Source organism: Mustela putorius, unplaced genomic scaffold, assembly GCF_011764305.1.
Source record: "Mustela putorius furo isolate JIRA1106 unplaced genomic scaffold, ASM1176430v1.1 tig00000580_pilon_pilon_pilon, whole genome shotgun sequence".
NCBI lineage: Eukaryota > Metazoa > Chordata > Mammalia > Carnivora > Mustelidae > Mustela > Mustela putorius.
In genome coordinates, this window is record NW_025421423.1 from 16,871,795 (window position 1) to 16,889,755 (window position 17,961).

Below are 17,961 nucleotides of genomic sequence, written 5' to 3' on the forward strand. Positions count from 1 at the left end.
GTGTCAATGCTAGAGCTAGGATGGAACCCAGACAGTCTGATCCCAGAACCTGTGATCTTAACCATCTATCGCACTGATTTTTCTCTCTACCCAAACAAGCCCCTCTGGGCCAGAGCCAGGCCCTGTTTCTTTCTCTTTCTCAACACACTGCTTAGCAGGGTGCCCTGCACCCAACAGGTGCTAGGCAAATGGTTACTGAGCAGTTCTAGTCTGGGAGTCAACAACCTTTCCCCCCAGAAGCTGTGTGATCTTAGACAAATCCTTCCCTTTTCTGGGCCTCAGTTTCCCATCTATAAAGCATGGAGTCCGCTCAGGAACTGCCAAGGCATTTCCTTGGAACCGTGTTTCCAAGGTTCTTCCCAGCTGTGAAATTCCTTGAGTGAGGGAATGCCTCTCCCATCCTCCTTCTCGGGCTTTCTGTGTGCTCTCCCTCCCCACCACGCACCCCTCCCCCTCGCCACCTCCCCGCCATCATCCTGTTTCTAGGCTGGAAATTCCATAGATCATAAAATTCCAGAGATAGTAGAATGCGAAAAGTAGACCATCCCAGCTCCTCTCTGCACGATGACTGCTCTGGGGCTCAGGGAGTGGCAGGGCCCTACCAGAGGTTGTCCAAAGCTCAGTGGCATCCCCCTTCCTACCTCCACATAATTCCCCAGCCTGTGTAAGGATGTTGGGGAATCCCTGGGCCCTCCTCATACCCGGCTTTCTGGGCCGCAGCATTTATAGTATTGGTCTGCTTGGCTCCCGGTCAACTATGTGCTCCATTTCTTTGTAAGGCAGTGGCGGGAGAGGGATGGGGAGGTGGGGGGGGGGCGAGGAAGCAGGAAGCCCCTGCTTCTACAAGCTACAGGCCGGGTGGGTAGCTGAGCACTCCAGCCCGCCATTTTTGGGGCAACTGGGGGCACAACTGAGGAGAAGGTAGCCACCCTTGGCCTCCCACAGCCCATGCCTGCTTCTGGAGTGTTGGTCAGGGGCCCCTTCTCAAACACGCCTCCCCATCTTAGGCCCAGTTCAATCTGAGCTCTGAGGTTAGACCCCAGGAATCTGGGCTGGGGTGAGCATCTCAGGTCTTCCATATTCCTTAAAGACCGGCGGGGTCCTAGCTACTCCGAGGACTGTCGGGGAGAGTGAGGCTGGGGAAGGGGGTTGCTCACAGATGGTTCCAGGTCCTGTCCTTGTGCTGGAAGACTGTGTTGGGTGGAATGCTGGAGAGGGCTGGAGAGCGGGTTACTTTAGAAGGAGGGTCCCCCATGACACCGTTGTCCGTTCCCCAGGCCGAGTGAGCTTCGGAACACTGTTCCTTTTCAACGTGTTTAGAGAAGGGGAGGGTCCCTGGGCAGGCATCGAGGAAGAGGGAGGTGTCTTGGATGGAATGTGACAGGCTGCAGCTGGAAAGTTGGCCTGGGAGAGGGAGGAAGGAAGCAAGTTCATACACAGCCAGCCAGATGAGTCAAGAGGAGCCAGTGACAAGGGCAGTGTGTCTAGAAGTTGGCGCGGTGGGGCACCTCTGGGCTTCTTGAGCCATCTCTCCCCACCCCCCATGCTCCAGATTATTCCTGCTGGACAAAGACTCTGGGGAGTGACCCAACTCTTCAGGCTCTGTTTCTATTATTGGCTGCAAGACCCTAACCCAGGGCCTTTGCTGGAGAAAGTGGACGTAACAGGCTCCAGCTGTTCTGCAGGATTCAGAGAGGACCTGGGAAAATCTGGTGCCATGAATAAAGCCTGGACCCTAAGCCAGCAGGCCTGGGTCCCAGCCCTCACTTGGCCACCTCTCTGCTGTGTGACTTGGCCAAGACTCTTTGACACTCTGGGCCCAGTCTTTCTAGCTGCTTCAAGGCCCCTGAGGACCTGTCAGCTCAGAGCTCATAGGATCCTAAGGGAGAGCTCTCTGGCTGGGCTGTGGCCACAGGAGGAGGCTCCTTTGTTCAGAAGGCGCCAAGTCTTCCCTTCACTGGGCTCTTGACTCCAAAGGCTCACATCACAGTCCCATTGGAGTCAAAAAGGAGCAGTGCCATTAGGCCAAAGTCCTAGAAGATCCACTGGAGGAGGTGGCATGTCAGCAGGACCTCGAAGGACAGGGCTGGTGGCAGTTGGAGGGAACAGATCATAAGGAAACGCCAGATGATGGGAATGGCACAGAGCACTGACGAGCAGCGGTGGAGGGAAGCAGGTAGCTAAGTCCACTTTGAGCCCAGGAAGCCAGCCTGGGAAGGGCTGCTGGGCCAGGGGGAGAGAGCCAGGAGGCAGTCAAGAAAAATCCAGAGGTTGAGGCCTTGTTCTCCGAAGTCACACATCGGAGGCTGACCTCTAGCTCGGCCCCCGAGCAGCTGAATGACCTGAGGAAGTTCTCAACCTCTCTGAGCACTGGCTCTGTCTTCCAAGTGGGAATAATGATAGTCCCTGCCTCTTGGGTTAGTAGAGTAAAATGAGGTAATGGATGGCAGGTGTTCACGGTGGGGCCGGGCATCAAGGGGGCCCTCCCTAAAAGTAGGCCGCCATGACAGTCCTGCTAAGAAGCTGAGAAGCTTCTGGCTAGCTGAGAAGACCCAGTGGGTGGAGGGCTCCTGCCAGGCATTGCTGTAGGGAGTGGAGTGACCTCCATTTTCCCTCATCTCTTTGTTTCTTTTCCCTTTCAGGGTCCTCCTGGGCCTTACGGAAATCCAGGCCTCCCTGGCCCTCCTGGAGCCAAAGTGAGTATTTGCTGTGGGGTCTGGGGATAGGGCCATGGAGGGGGGTGCTGGGGTTGGGGCTATGTTGGAGGTGCTTCCTAGGGGCCCCTGTTGGGAGGGGCTCTGTGCCATGGGCGCCCCCTGAGAGCCTCCCAAGTGGTAGGCACCGTGAGGACTTGAAGTGTAGCTTCTGGTTGGGGGAGGGATTAGGGAGAGAAGGGCAATTGGAGCCTAGAGCCCCCTAGGAGAACAGGAAGACGGGTCATTTGCTGCCAAAGAGGGAAGGTCTTGCATGTCGGACTAGAGGCGGAAATTTTACTGGGTCTTCAGATTTATCCTGCGAGGCGTGTCATCTTTGGAGCTGGTGAGGAACATGGTCGTGTTTCGGAACGATGGCTGGATGTCGTGTGGATGTGGACAGGAGTTGGGGACCAGAGCAGAGACAGGGAGACCCTGGGGGTGGGGGAGGGGATAGGGAAGGGGTGAGGCTAGCCCAGCCAGCTTAGGGGTGTGGGAGGAGGGGAAGTGGATACCTTCACGGTGTGGAGGGGGGTTAGAGAGAACGAAGCCATGGGTGAGCTATAGGAGACCAGTGACACCCTGGCGTTAGCCTCAGTGACCCGACCGGGCTACCCTGGAGAAGGAAGGTGAGGGCCATGTTCATTTGGGAACTGGGAGCCCTCCCAGGTGGAGATGATACCTGGACACAGACATTCTGGAGCTCTCTGCAGAGCACTGAGCTGGAGATGAGCCCTGAGGGGTGGAGGCGACCGCACAGATGCCACCTGCCCCAAGGAGCCCTCCTGGAATGTTTCAGTTAACTTTACCAGGAGACCACAGAGACCAGAGTGAGTGGCACCCTGAGTGGCCCACCTGCTGGGCCCCCAGCCCCGGAGGCCCCCGCTCTGTTCCTGGCACTCCGGCAGCAAACAGGGCTGTCCAGGGCCGCACTTGGTATGAGCGCCAAAAAGTGTGCCCAGCCAGCAACATTTAGGTCATGGGGAGGTCTCCAGGAACGGCTGGAGACTGGAGGAGGGTAAAGCAGTTGCGAGGTCAGGGGAGCCAAGAGCACGGGGGCTGTGCTGAAGGGGCGTGAAGCAGGCCCAGAGGGAAGGCAGAGGGGTGCCTGGCTAGGACACCGCCTGGCCCAGTCTGTCCTCCGTGGGGTAACCCCGGTGGCCAGCCCCAAGGTCATTCTTTGCTAAGGCTGTTGGGCAGATGGAGTGTTTTAGGGAAAGCCATTAACCGACTGGTGCCCAGGTCATGCCGCCTCCAAAGGCCAGCTCTGGCGCCCATCAGCTTATCTGGGAGTTTGGGACACATGGCGAGGGCTGGGCTGGGGACCAGAGCAAGCTCAGAGACCTTGGGTGTCCCGTGGCCAGCAAGTGTCCAGAAGTGCTGTGGGGTTTTTTTTTTTTTTTTGTTTTTTTTAAGATTTTATTTATTTATTTGACAGAGAGAGATCACAAGTAGGCAGAGAGGCAGGCAGAGAGAGAGAGAGGAGGAAGCAGGCTCCCCGCTGAGCAGAGAGCCTGATGCGGGACTCGATCCCAGGACCCCGAGATCATGACCCGAGCCAAAGGCAGCGGCTCAACCCACCGAGCCACCCAGGCGCCCCCGAAGTGCTGTGGTTTTAATGAGGCGAATGGTGCAGGGTTTGATAGCTTAGCTGTCTTCCTGGGCAAACACAGACAAAAACAATCGCCTGTATGCAGGGCCTTACTATGGGCACTGTGCCCAGTGCATGTACTTGAGTCGCTTGTCTTCGTTTGATCCCCACAAAGACCCAAAAACATGGGAGGAGATCCCATACCTGTGTACAGATAGGGAAACGGAGGCGCGGGCACATTAAGGCACCGTCTAGGAAATGAATGTAGGACCTGCCCCCTTTGGGCTAGGCGGAAAGAAGGAGCCCCCTTGCTCCCCCTCTGCTCTGCACAGGACTCAGGGCTCTGAGGCCGTGGGGTCCTCCAAGGGCTGAGGACCCAGCTGTTCTGAACTGCCAGGTTTGCTCAGGAACACGCCATTCTGGGTCTGCTCCCGGACTGTCCTGTCTGGAGCTTCCCGCTCTGTCCCGCTCCCGCCCTGGCTTCTGCACTCTGTCCAGCTTCCAGATTGATTCCTTGCTTCTGTAGCAGCAGATGCTCCACAGGTCCCTCCTCCGGTCCATGCCGGTCCCGCACGGCAGGGCCCCAGCCCCAGGCCCGCGGCAGCCCCAGTCTGGCCCGTAGCCCACTCCCATCCCCCCACCAGCAGATGTGCTGAGGCAGGACGGGGGCCCCCCCAGCTGTTTCTCCCTCCATTTGGAGAAGTAGCTCTGGGTGCTGAGGGAGGCTTATATCTGGCAGGTGACCCCTCTTCCTGAGGCCGCATAGGGCTGGAGCGTGTGGATGTGGGGTCTGCTGGACGGGATGCCTGCCTGCTTCTGCGTATAACAGAGAAGGGTGTGGGTTCCAGAAAATACACTGCAGTGGGAGGCTGCTTCTGCCAGTAGTGCTTGCATAAAGCGCCAAGGGGAAAAGCCATGCCCTTTGCCAGACACCTGGCTTGCAGCCTAGGGGTAAGCACAAATGCCCCCAGGACAGGCCAGTTGGGCGGGAGGCCCCAGTTGGCTGGGCTCAGGGTTGCCCTTGGGCTGCCCTTGATCTGAGGTGTGGCCAGGACAAGGTTAAAGCAGAGGCTCTCCCAGAGTGGAATTCCTGACTGAGCTGAGCTTGGCAGCGAATGGTCTATATCTGCACCCAGGGTATGATTCTGGGGAGAAGGTCCTCCCTGTGTCCCAGATCCATTGGGCCTGGGAGGTGACCTGGTGGGATTGGAGGGCTGGCCTCCCCCAGGCCCCATGCTGGCTCCCCCTCTTGCACACAATGTTGCCTTCTAGAGCCATCGTGGCCCCCCCCAACAAATCCGATCATCTCTTTCAGTTGGCAGATGTTTATTGAACACCTACTGTGTGCTGTTGATGGAGAAATCAGTCAGACAGAAGGGTGTGCCCAGGTGGCAGGGAGGCCGCACTCTGGCTGGACGGGTCACCGTGCGCTCATTGCTTCAGTGAGGTTATGGAGCCCTCGGGAGCTTATGGCCTTGTGGGATGAAGACTGAGTGGTGGAAGAGACCAGTGGGGTTAGGAGGATCTAGAAGGGGAGGAGGATCAAATGAAGGACTTGAGTCACAAAGACACCGAGGTGACTTGCCCGGCATTACTGGCCACGACCAGCACTGGCAGAACTGCTTTGGGATCCTTGCTGGAAGACCCTTGTAGGGCCATTACAGTGTGACCCTCCTCCCCCAGACCCCAAGGCCTTACCCATGTGCCATAGACTGGTACACCCCATGTTCAGATCCATCAAGGAGAGAGAAGGTCAGCTCCCACGTGGGGTCAGGATCCAGGACTTTGAATCATGCCCCTAGGACGACAGCGCTGGCTGACCTCGGAGGCCCAGGGTTGAGTCACTGGATTGATTCATATCACCAACCGACCCACATGTGTTGTTGCAGGAAAGGGCAGAGGTTAAGCGCACAGACCCTGGAGCCAGATGATTGAAGTTCAAATCCCAGCTCTGTCACGTCCCAGTTCCCTGACTCTGGGTACATTATTTCAGCTTTCCGTGCCTCAGTTTCCTTACCTAGAAAATGGAGGGGAAGAGCCGCTGCCCCCTTGAGTTGTCACGAGGAGTAACCGAGTTTCTTCGAGCAGTGCTGGCCCATGGAAGGGTCAGCTGTCAGTATGGGCAAGGCGTTGGCCCTGTACTGGGACCCCAGCAAGGACAGTCCCTGCCCTCGTGGAAACAAGCTAATCCCACTGACAAATGCAGAATCATGTCGTGATCGTGGCTCCATGTGAGAGGCCTGGGATGCCTGCCGCAGTGTAGACTGGGCCGGTCTAGGAGCTGAGGCTCACCTTCCTGGAGGGCAGATGGGTCAGACTGAGGTTTGAAATGCACCAGGTGACAAGGCACAGGGGCAGGAGGAGGCCAGGTTGGGCAGCAGGCCTGGGAGGTGGTGGTAAGGCTTTTGGGCTTCATCCAAGCAGCAACAGGAAGACACGCAACGGTTTCTAGCAGAGGTGACATGATCAGATGAGGTCTGCAGAGGCCGCTGGGCAGCCTGAGAAGCAGGACCTGGCTGGCAGCCAGCAGGGAGGCCCAGAGTGGCTGTGCAGGGGATGCTGATGTGCACCATGGTGCACACAGGGGGGATGCAGGGCTGGGGGAAGGTGAGGGGCCCTGGGCTGGAGGCAGTCGTGCTCCAGCTATGCAGGAGGGCCAGGGTTGCCCATGCCAGAGGAGAAGGAGCCCAGCCCCACTCTTCCTGGCAGGCGGCTGCTCTACTCCTGGTGTGGCCTTCTCAGTGCAGTGAATTCCCCAGGATGATTAGGGGCCCTCTGGCACTGGGGTGCTGGGCAGGGGGAGAGGCGGGCAGGAAAGGAGCAGACTTGGTGAGCCAGGGGGCTGCCGGCAGAGCTGGTTGGGGCTGAAGTGGAGAAAGGGTTCTCAAGTCCCAGCCTTCACTTGTCCTTCCTCTGATGACAGAGGTGGGGCCTGCGCATTAAGGAACATGTGGAATAGTCTAGAAGGTCTCAAGAAAAAAGTAAGCTGTCTGCAGTGGCTCTGCCTGGTGATTGCCTTTTGAGGACGGGGCCAAGGACTGGCCAAGAGGCTTTATGCCCTTTGTGGGGTAGATGTTACCACCCCCATTTTACAGATGAAAACACTAAGGTCTAAGTGATGAAGTAACTGGACCAGGGTCACATTCGTGATAAGGGGCAGAGACAGGATTTGAACCCTCTGCTGCCTAACTCCAAAGCCTGTATGTGCTTTTTGCTACAAGGCAATTTTGCTCCATAGTTCTATGGCCTTCCTCTGTAGAGTAAGTCACATATACATCATATTTGAGTATGTATATATTATAGATACAAGTTCTATATAAGTAGCACACATATATTTTTAATCAAAATAAAGAAATAAGAATTTTTATTTCTTAACCTATATATGTTAGCTTTCATGTAATAGAATATATACGTTAATATACATATATAACATATTAAAATGCATGCATACAGACACAAAGATACAGATGTATCTACACGTACAAGCACCCATACATGTGTATGAGTCATTTAAAATATACCCTGCATTTAAGTGCTTTATGGGTTTGCCTGTTTTATTAGCAGTTGCCTTCTAGAACGATTGACCAGTCATGCTGTTGCTAGCCTCAGAGGAGGATATTTTTAAAAGTCACTTTATTGTTTTCACTTCAGTTCGTTGATCATCTAGAAGAAGAAGGCTTTTCTTACATCTGTTTGCCATTTGTATTTTATCATTTATGCATTTGTTTATTTGGGGGGTTGGGACACTGTCTTTCATTATGGATTTGTACAGTTACTGATATTTGCATAGTAAGAGTACACAGGCTTCCTCGGCCTTATGAGTGTATTTCAGTTTGGCTGTTTGCCTGAAGAGTATTCATGATGATATTCACAAATAAAAAGTTTTATGTTTTTTTTTTGGACTAACAATAACAGCCAACACGTACTTATGAGGAACTTATGTCAGGAGTTTAGAGAGGGTTCCTCCCATATGTAAAATTTATCGTTCCTCACGTTTATACTTGGACACTTTTTCCCCACCACATGATCAGATAGGTATTCATTTATATTCTAGTAATTTCATAGTTTCATTTGTATTCTTTTTTTTTTTTCCCATTTGTATTCTTAAAGAATTTAAACCATCTGGTGTTAATCTTCATAGGGGGGTGGGTATGAGATGGAGCTGTAACTTTATTTTTTTCCCCCACAGTTAACCATTTATTAAATAACCTTGACTCTACTGCTTATCATATGATAGAGTGAGGTCTATTCCCAGCCATTCAAATATGTTTCATTGTTCTGTTTGTATACTTTTTGCTAAAATACTACTTTACATGACATCTATGATCTTTTTGTGTCTTCTTTCCTTGTTGTTTTAAAATATTTCTGGCTCTTTATTCTGTCAGATGAACTTAATGCCCATCTTAATCATTTCCATAAAAACATCTTTGAGATTTTCATTGGAATTATATTAGATGTGTATATTAATTTGTAAAGAATTAGCAGTTTTATTTTTTAAAAGATTTTATTTATTTATTTAACACACAGAGAGAGATCACAAGTAGGCAGAAAGACAGGCAGAGAGAGAAGGGGGAAGCAGGCTACCTGCTGAGCGGAGAGCCCGATGTGGGACTTGATTCCAGGACCTTGAGATCATGACCTGAGCCGAAGGCAGGGGCTTAACCCACTGAGCCACCCAGGTGCCCAAGAATTAGCAGTTTTAAAATACGTTTTCCTATCTAAAATCATAACATGTCTTCTCATTTGGTTGAGGTTTTTAAACATCCCTTAGTAAACTTTTATAGGTTTTATTGTATAAGGCCGGCACAGCTCTGGTTTTTGCTTAGGAATTTTATATTTTTGTTGCTGTTATGAGTGAAATATTTTCCCCATTCCATTTTCTAGCTGGCTGTCAGCTACTGACGAGGACTATTGACTTTTGTATTTTTGTACTTTTTGTGTTTATTTTATAACCACACCCTGTACTGTGATTTTATTGATTTTAACAGTATTTCAGTTAGTTCTCCTGTATTTTCTAGACAGGTCCTCATATTGCTTGCAAAAAAGGACATACTTTTGTCTCCTTTTCCTCAAAGGCTCGTTGTCCCATTTGTTTTTCTTGCCCTATTGCATTGGCTGGAACTTCTAAACACATGACATAGTGATAGTGGGAGGCCCAGGCTGTCTTCAGTGGAAGCCCGTCTGAGCCAATCCCAGCCTTAGAGTAGTCTCTTGAGATTCTATTCATTCATTTGCTCATTTGTGAAATATTTTATGATGTCTCCTCTGTTCTGGGTACTTAGATTAGAGATGACCTATGCAGGGGACTTCTGGCCCAGAATTTCCCAATCCTTCACGATGTGTTTCTCCTTTGTGTCAGTCCCTCTCTAGATCTCGGCCTCTCTGAACCCTCTATTCCTCTGCTTTCCAACCCTACCTGCAGAAAAGGAGCTCAGCACAGTCCCCACTCCCACTATGTTTATAGCATTTATGGCTAAGGATATACCTTCCCATATGTCTTCTAGTTCCCAGAGGCTCTGTTAACTTGTTCGGAGGGTGTACCAATCCCCACGCAGAAAGGGAAAGGGGTTCACCCTGGGTCACATAGGCTTGTTGGCTGGAGAGCTGGGTTGGCAACCAGGTTCTCATTTTAACCAATGTGTAAGCAATTAATTAGACTTACATATTCCTTCTTTCTCTCACTGGGGAATCTGTAGGAGTCTGGCTGGGAAGCCATATAGTCTTCTCCATCCCAGAAGTCACACCTTCACCTGACCAGGGGTGCTTCAAGCATCCCTGGAGTTGAAAGTTCATCTGCCTCCCTCCTTGACTTCCTCCAGCCTTAGCTTAGCTGGAGCTCCCTTCAGGGATTTCCCCTCTGTCTGGGTCAAGTTCTCCCTCATGTCCTCCTTATTCCACTTAACCCTGGATGGTAGTTTTTAATCTGTAGTGTATTGACAGGTAAAGAGCTTGGGCTCTGGAACCAGATCCTTTGCCTGGGTCAAAGTCCCATTTACATATTTTATGACCGTGGATAAGTGAATTAACCTCTCTGTACCTCAGTCTACCCATCTGTGAAATGGGATGGTGAACGTTGATACCTCACAGATTTATGTGTCCAGGGCTCAGAAGAGCACCCAGTAAATGCTAGCACTGATTATCATTACTGGTCTCTGGTTTCTCCTTCGAGAGGCCCCCATGAACATGAACTGTGCCATGTTCCCCATGGTAGTGTTCTGTGTTCACCCCAAAGCTTGGCTCAGAGTAGATGTTCACTGTGTATTTGTACTTGTGGCTGTTGTACTTGGGTAGGACTTACCTCCTAAGCACTTTGCTAGCTGCTGAGAATGCAGAGAGAAATCTACCCATGACGGAAATGGCCCAGGTAGGGAGCCCGGAGAAGGGAGCAAGTCCATCATATCTTCAGTCTTGGTTTCCCCTTTTATAAAATGACAGAACAGGATACACGAAGGCCCACCCCCTGACTGCATCTCAAGCCCAGCTGCTCTACCAGCCACAGACCGAGGTGGGCGAGGGCGGGGTGGGGAAAAGCTGCTGTCCTTTTTTGGCCGTTGGAATCCTTGGTAGCCCTGAGCTTGGCTTTGTATTTGCACTATGGACATAAAAGGCATTGGAGTGGGACTTGTGAGGAGCCAAGGGTGGGAGATGTATGTGGGGGCGGCCAAGGCAAGGTGGTAGGTCCCAGAGGGTGGGTTCTGCAGAAGTGACCTGGAGGGGCCCAGGTGGACAGGTGGTTGGTGTTCCAACAGGGAGGGCCTGGTCTCCCCCCAGGGATGGCTATCACCCGGTCAGAGTGAGTGCTGGAGAAGCAGCCAGGCTTTTCATTCATCAACGAGTAAATGAGTGCTTTGAAGTCAGACTGAGTGGGCATTAGCCAGACCTGGAAGGACCTTGCCTCTTACCTGCATGTTACCCCAGGCAGTGACCCGGCCTCTCTGAACCTGGGGCTCAGTCCTGAATTGCAACCACTGGTGTTAAGAGGACGAATGGACACAGTGTTGGACATGGAGTTGGTGGCAGAGAGACCTGCCCTCTTTAAGGCTCCGTCCAGTTCGAGTGTAGTGGCTTCTCGTGGAGAGCAGTAGAGCCAGGATTCAGAAGGGCTGGGTTCCGATGAAGAAAGGGACCGAATGGGAGCTAATTAAAGTTGGCCAAACTACCTCTCCCATGGGTCACATCCATTATCTCACTGGGTCCTTGCCAAGAAACTCAAGACGCTGGCGGATGTGTGTGCGTGTGTGTATGAGAGCGTGCACCCGTGTGCCTGTGTGTGTTTGCATGCACCCGTGTGCATGTGTATACGTGACACACACTGTGCGTATGTGTGTGTGCCCATGCGCGTACACCTATGTGTGAGGGAATGCGTACGCACGTGCCTACATGAGAATGTGTGTATGTACGTGCACTTACCTGTGTGCAGGTGTGCGTGTGCCATCACGCGCACGTGTGCCGTGTCCGTGTGCGCATGACTGTTGTGCAGTCCCCATTTTAAGGCTAGGAAGTGGAGGCTCAGAGATGTGAAGTGATTTGCCCGAGGTCCCTCTGGGATTCCCTGCCTTCAGCCCAGGGCTTGTGACTCAGGGCCCAGCTTGGGGAGGGAGTGTGGGAGTGAGCATGAGGGATAGAGATCAGGGGTTCTTGGAAGGTGACATCAGGGTGGACCGACTCTCCAAAGGACTGTTTTCTGAGTAACTGAGCCACGTTGGGCCAAAGGAGCAGGCTGGCAGCCAGGAGCCCTCAGCAGCGCCAGAAGAGAGAGAGCTGCTGTACCGCGCCGGTCCTGTCCCTTAGCCTCGTGCTCAGAGGAGCCAGGATCCTCACGACGGGGATTTTCCCATACGCTAGGCACAAAGGGTGCTTGTCTCTGACTGGGAACCCGCCGCTTACTGGTTTCTCCCCAGTGTACTGCCTATTCTAACTCTTCGGGTCTCAGGACCTCCTGGAACACAGATTTGGGAATGACAACTTCAGGAGTCTATCTTAGCTCTGCCTGGGCCTCAACATGGGGCCTCAGATCATCCCTTTCCTCCTCCTAGCCTCAGTTTCCCTAAGTGGATGGGGAGGAGGGTAATAACACTTCCCTTGCCCGCACCATCAGGCTATTGTGAGAATCTCGTGAGACCAGGGTACTGCACACAGTGAGGGGCTGTGCACGGATGTGAGAAGGTCTTACCACGCTGACCCTCGGTAAACGGAGAACAGCGAGGTGAGCGTACTAGAAATTCAAGAAGAATCGGGCATGCTTCCTCGATGCGTCTCTCAGGACCCCTCTGAGAGCCCAGGGGAACAAGTCAGGAGCCAGTCCTAGCAACACGCACGTGCAAGGATTGGTCCGCAGAGATCTACCAGCTGGTGGGGAGGACACCTTCCAGCTGCATTTTGGAAAATGTCTATGGTGTGGTGAATGCTACTTGAGGAACGGTTTTCTAGACGGCCTGAGCCAGGACCTGACAGCAGGGAAGTACAGGGCATGGCTGATGATGGGCAGAGGTCTGGCAAGGAGTAGAGGGACCCTGTGTGTGGGTTTAGCAACTGGAAAGGGAGCCAGGTTTGCAGAGGGTGGGTGGAACCAGATGGTAGAAGACACGGGACACCAAAGGAGGAGTTCAGAGATGTCATCGTGCAGTCAGTGGGGAGCTATGGAAGGTGTTAGGGCAGGGAAGAACGGAACTGGAAAAGACACACCCCCCGCCCCCAGAGGTATGTGACTGAGGGGGATGGATGGGAAGGCATTTTTAACAGGGGGCAGGACTTGGAGCAGAGGTTGTGGGGAGATAGCCTCTCTAGACGACTCTAGAAAGAATTATTTTTCTTTCAGGGACAGAAGGGGGACCCAGGGCTCTCACCAGGAAAGGCCCTCGATGGGGCAAAGGTAGGTTTCCAGGGACCCCAGCGTCGAGGACAGTGGGGGAGTGGACCGTAGGGAAACCTCCCTGCCCCGGCAGAGGCCGCTGTGTGTCAGAGGCGGGAGGCAGCCAAGTAGCCAGAGAAGAGTGTGGTTTTAGTGTTTTGCCTTGAAGTCCTTCAGCTCTCCCTATGCCAAACCCAGAATCCTTCCCTGCACTTTCTTTGGGGGCGCAGCCCGTAAGACTGACAGCAGCTTTTGCCTGTGGACACACCCTTGGCGAGTGATCCTTTGCCTAATGTCCTGCATTTCTGTAGGGCCCTCTAGGTGACCCTTGGCATGCAGAAGCTTTCTGCTAGCACACACCCAGGAAGCTTCCAACAAACATTCAAAATCGTCTCTGAGGTTAATTTGAGCCGACAGGTCTGGGGATTTCTAGGAGGTGGGAAAGGAGCAGGCCAGAGATTCAGGGCTCCCTATCTCTGAAGGGCTACGGGACCCGAAGTTTCTCATGGAAACTTGGACACAAGTCCAAGAGCCTTCCTGACAGACAGAACACGGCTTCTCAACCCAGCCTCCTGTGCTTAGGCACGTAGAAGCCACAGGTCCCTTTGATTTCCCTAAGACCTAGGTGGCTCACTCCTTCACATCCTCATGGGTCATTTTTTCACGCAGCAAACTTTCGGTGGGTGTAAACATCCACGTGCATGCCCCTGTGCTCCTCATCGAAGCCTTGTAATACAGGACAGACGGTCCCGGCTTGCAGATGAGAAAACAGAGAGGCCTCAGAGGCAAGTGGCTTGCTGGAGGTCACAGAGCTGGTCAGAAGCAGAGCCGGATTCGTATCCAGGTCTGACGAAGTCCAAGTGCCCGGGCTTCTCTCTTGCTCCCGGGTTGTCCGTTCTCAGGTCTCAGGGCAGAAATGCCCCCTACTGCCCACCAGGCCCAGCCAGGAGGAAGAAAGGGCAGAAGAGAAGGGGTGTCAGGACCAGGTCTCAGGACCTCATTCTCAGGAATGCAGACAGAGAGAGCAGATTGGAAAGGGACAGACAAGTGGTGTGTCCCCTGGGGCAGTGGTTTTCAGACACGGTTTTTAGTGTCCCTAGATGGTGTCTTGTGCCAACGTCCAGGGTATAAAATAGATCAAGGGGAGAGACTGGGTTAGTGGGGAGGGGCTGGGTAGCCACCCACTGAGCTGCCCTCATCTCTGCCAGAGGCCTCCGGGCGTCCAGAAGTCCTGGTCGCAGACAGTTGGCCGAGTGAGGACAGCCTTGCTATTTCACGAGTGTCTCTGCTCCTGTTCCCCCTGCCTCACCCATATTTCTGTGTTTTGCAGGGCGACGTGGGCTTGCCTGGGCTCTCGGGGAATCCAGGACCTCTTGGACGAAAGGTACACCTTTTGTTTTCTATGGTTGGCCTTGTGCAGTGGGCTTTCTAGCCTCCCGGCCTGGGTCTGCCATCCTTCAGGACTCAGCCATGCTCATGCCTATTCTAGACAGTCCTGGAATCCCAACCTTCCGTCCAGGAGCCTCCACTCTGCTCAAGGACCATTTGCCCATCTTGGTTATTTTCAGCTGGAAGTCTAGCCTCACAGATCAGGGCTTGTGAGTCTGGTTTGGAGCCTAGCACAGGGCCTGTGTATAGTAGGTGTTCCAGAAATGGGGGGGGGAGGGACAATGCAGGCCAAGGGTCGACTAGTTTCTCAGGATTACTGAGGGGGATTCCAGGAGGTTCATCGGCCTAGAGCCGCGTCTTTGGCTTCTGCCCCGGCTGCCCGCTCTGTCTACAGTCACCATCTGATTCTTCTCTGGATGGATGCGGTATCTCCTGGCTCCATCTTGTCCTTGATCTGAGGGTCTCTGTGGCACTTGAAGCGTCATGTCTCCTGCATCTTCTCCACCCTCCATGGCCAGAGCAGGCCGGAGCATACATCTGGAGAGGCCAGACCCAGACAGGAGTCTGTGGCTGTCTGTGAGCTGGGGAAACATGGTATTTTCTGACTCAGAGAACACAGGGACTCCCTCTCCCTACTCGCTTCCCCTCTGTGCTCCAGCACTTTCTGATGGATGAGGTGTGAGTGGAAAAGTCTCTTTCCAGTGGCGGCTCGTAAAGCAGCCAGTGGTGGTCCTGCTCTGCATGGGGGTGGGAGTCTAGCAGGGGCGGCAGGAGATGGGAAAAGCAGGCTAGACCCACTCCTGCCGGGACTCCAGGGCTCCCTGTTCTCAGCAGATGTCCAGGGAGGCCCAGAGCCCCCATCCAAGAGGGACCAGCTCACCTGAGAAGGGAGAAGCATCTTTTCTCAACTAAGGAAGAGTCTCTGTGTGGATGGGAAACTTGCAAAGCCATTGACACGGAGGCCTCGGGGCCCCGGCTCAGGCAGACATGCAGGAGTTGGTCTGTGGCAGGCTGGTGGGCAGATCATGGTGCGGGGTGGGGGGGGTGCCTCGGGGTCCAAGACAGGGACCCCTGACCACTCATGAGGACCAAGAGGAAGACCGATGGGTAGAATGGTACCTGGAATCATCATGGTCTGTAAGCACTCTCTCCTCCCATGAGTGTCTTCAGTGACAACAGCAGCCACTTTGTCCTGATGCTCTTAAGTGGCTTCTCTGCCTCGTCTTGTGTGGGGAGCCTTGGGGGAGAGGGGACACCTGGGTGACAGGTGAAGTCGGCATCCTCTTCTCACTGGCCCATTGACTTGGGGTGTCACCTCAGGGCGGCACCCATAATCCCATTCATTCATTTATTCAACAGAAGTGATTGAATCCTTATTATATGCCGGGAAGGATGCAAGGCGGGGAGCTGAGTAAATAGACAAAAATCCCTGTCCCCCCAGAGCCTGCATTCTTGTGTGCGTGGTGGGGCAACAGATACCGAAAAGAAAAACAGTAAAAATGGAAGGATAAATGGAAAACGGATAAATACAGGCAGGAGAAAGGGGGTTTTGGTTGGGAGGGTTCCCAGGTTAGGTCGTGTGGCGAATTAGAGGTGGCATAGGAGTGACTCTCCTTTGTCACATTGTGTCCTCACGATAGCACTATTAAGCCTATCTTACAGCTGAGAAGACAGGCTCAGATCGACCTCATTCATTCATTCGCTTGATCACTCATTCTTCTAACTGTTCAACAAATATGCGCTTAGGTTCCAGACTTACCCAGGTCAGCAGTGCTGGCACGGGTGTTGAGTGAATGCCAACGAGCTCACCAAGGGCCTCGTGGAGAAGAAATTCAGTAGCAGTGCCCCCTACCTTCCACCCCTGCCTCACTGTGGGTTAGAACCAGCTGGGGGCTGTGGGCAGGGGCTCTGGTCCTGTTGGTGCGAGTGGGATCCAGGTACAAGATTCTCATGAGCTGCTGAGACTGAGAGCTGCTGCTTTGACAGATAGACCCTGCAGAGTTGCTAAGCCGCAGAGTTGGAATTTGAACCCAGGTCTCTGACCTTCAAGCCCCTTCTCTGCCCAGCGCTGGCGAGACAGCTTTTCAAATAAGAGAGGGCCCACTAAGTGAAAAACAGCCACCCCGGCTAAGAAGGTCCTTTAGTCTGCCATCTGCCTGCAATGTTTGCTGAAGGCCTTTGCCGAGCCAACCCCCGAGGGCTGGGCCGGTGCACAGACCAGGCCAGACAGGCCTGGATAGAACCCAGCTCTGTCCCTTCTCCTGCTGTGTGAGCTTGGGCAAGCGTCCTCACCTTGCTGAGCCTCAGCTGGGATTCATGGAGAGGTCAGGTGAAATGAGATGTTCTAGCCCCAGCACTAGCATGGGGCTGGAACTGTAGGCACTGCATGCATGTTTGTTGAATGAATGAGTGATCGTGATCTTAAAGGAAAAGCGTTGAAGGTCTTGTCCATCTGGTACCATCAGTCATCTTGCCTAGTTACCAGGTAACGACCCTCCACTAGCCAAGAAGTCTACCAGAACCCTGTTTGCACACTGGGAGAGTGGAATCCTGTGCTGTCCCTGGTCTGACCATCTTGCCTTCTTTCCTTAGAACTGTGCTTCCCAACTGGGGGTGATTTTGCCCCGCTCCCAGCCCAAGCAACAGTTAGCAATGTCTGGAGACGTTTTTGGCCATCACTACTGGGAGAGGGAGGCTACCAGCTTCTAACAGGTAGAAGCCCGAGATACTTTTAAATATCCTGCAATGGACAGGACAGCCGCCCTTCCCCAGCCAAGACTTACCCAGCCACCATGTCAGTGCCCTCCCCTGGTTTGACCCTCCATGCTCATCTTCATGAGTCTGTCCCTTGATTCTATTCTCCAACACCATCTTCTCCAGGAGCACCTTCCTGGCACCCCCAAGAGAAGTCCCGCCTCTTTCCCCTGGTCCTCCCGCCCACCTGCTTAGCCTTTCTGGGTCTCTGCCCGTTAGGCTGGCAGGACTCTCAGGTGTCCTTGGGGCATTAATCAGCTGTAGCAGGTGCTCACCCTTGTTTCCTTACGGGGGGCCGAACACAGTGCTGGACGCATGCATCTGCCCCGTCCCATACCTCCCTCCTCCCCTGCCTATGGCCGACATCATTCATTGGTCTTTCCTGTCAAGCCCTGATGCAGCCTCAGAATCTTTAACACATCGCCCCATGTAGACATGACTCATGGAAGAAAATTGGGACTGCAGTTGAAACTTCCTCTCGGCTCCCTCTTGCAACCCTCCCCCTGCCACAGGCCCTCTTTGTGCTGCCAGAGTTGGCCACTTCCATGCAGAGCCCCTCCCGAGAACCTCTTCCAGATTCCCCTGCTGCTGGGCTGCCCTGGGCTTCTGGAGCCCAGGCCCACTGTTTCCGAGCTCTGCTGTCCAACCCTGCCCCTCCTTCAAGCCTGTTTACAAGGCCACTC

General features: G+C 53.4%; 1 protein-coding gene across 5 annotated transcripts in view; it reads left to right on the top strand.

Moving 5' to 3' along the window:
* The window catches only part of COL27A1 (collagen type XXVII alpha 1 chain), a 136,558-nt gene that overhangs the window by 22,833 nt on the left and 95,764 nt on the right, over window positions 1-17,961 (top strand). For 4 of the 5 annotated variants that reach the window (XM_004747870.3, XM_045081776.1, XM_045081773.1 and 1 more), the window contains exons 5-7: window positions 2,643-2,696; window positions 13,103-13,156; window positions 14,466-14,519. In XM_004747870.3, the coding sequence (XP_004747927.1) occupies window positions 2,643-2,696; window positions 13,103-13,156; window positions 14,466-14,519 (162 nt within the window). The remainder of the gene's footprint in view (window positions 1-2,642; window positions 2,697-13,102; window positions 13,157-14,465; window positions 14,520-17,961) is intronic. The other variant, XM_045081775.1, reaches the window with a different exon arrangement.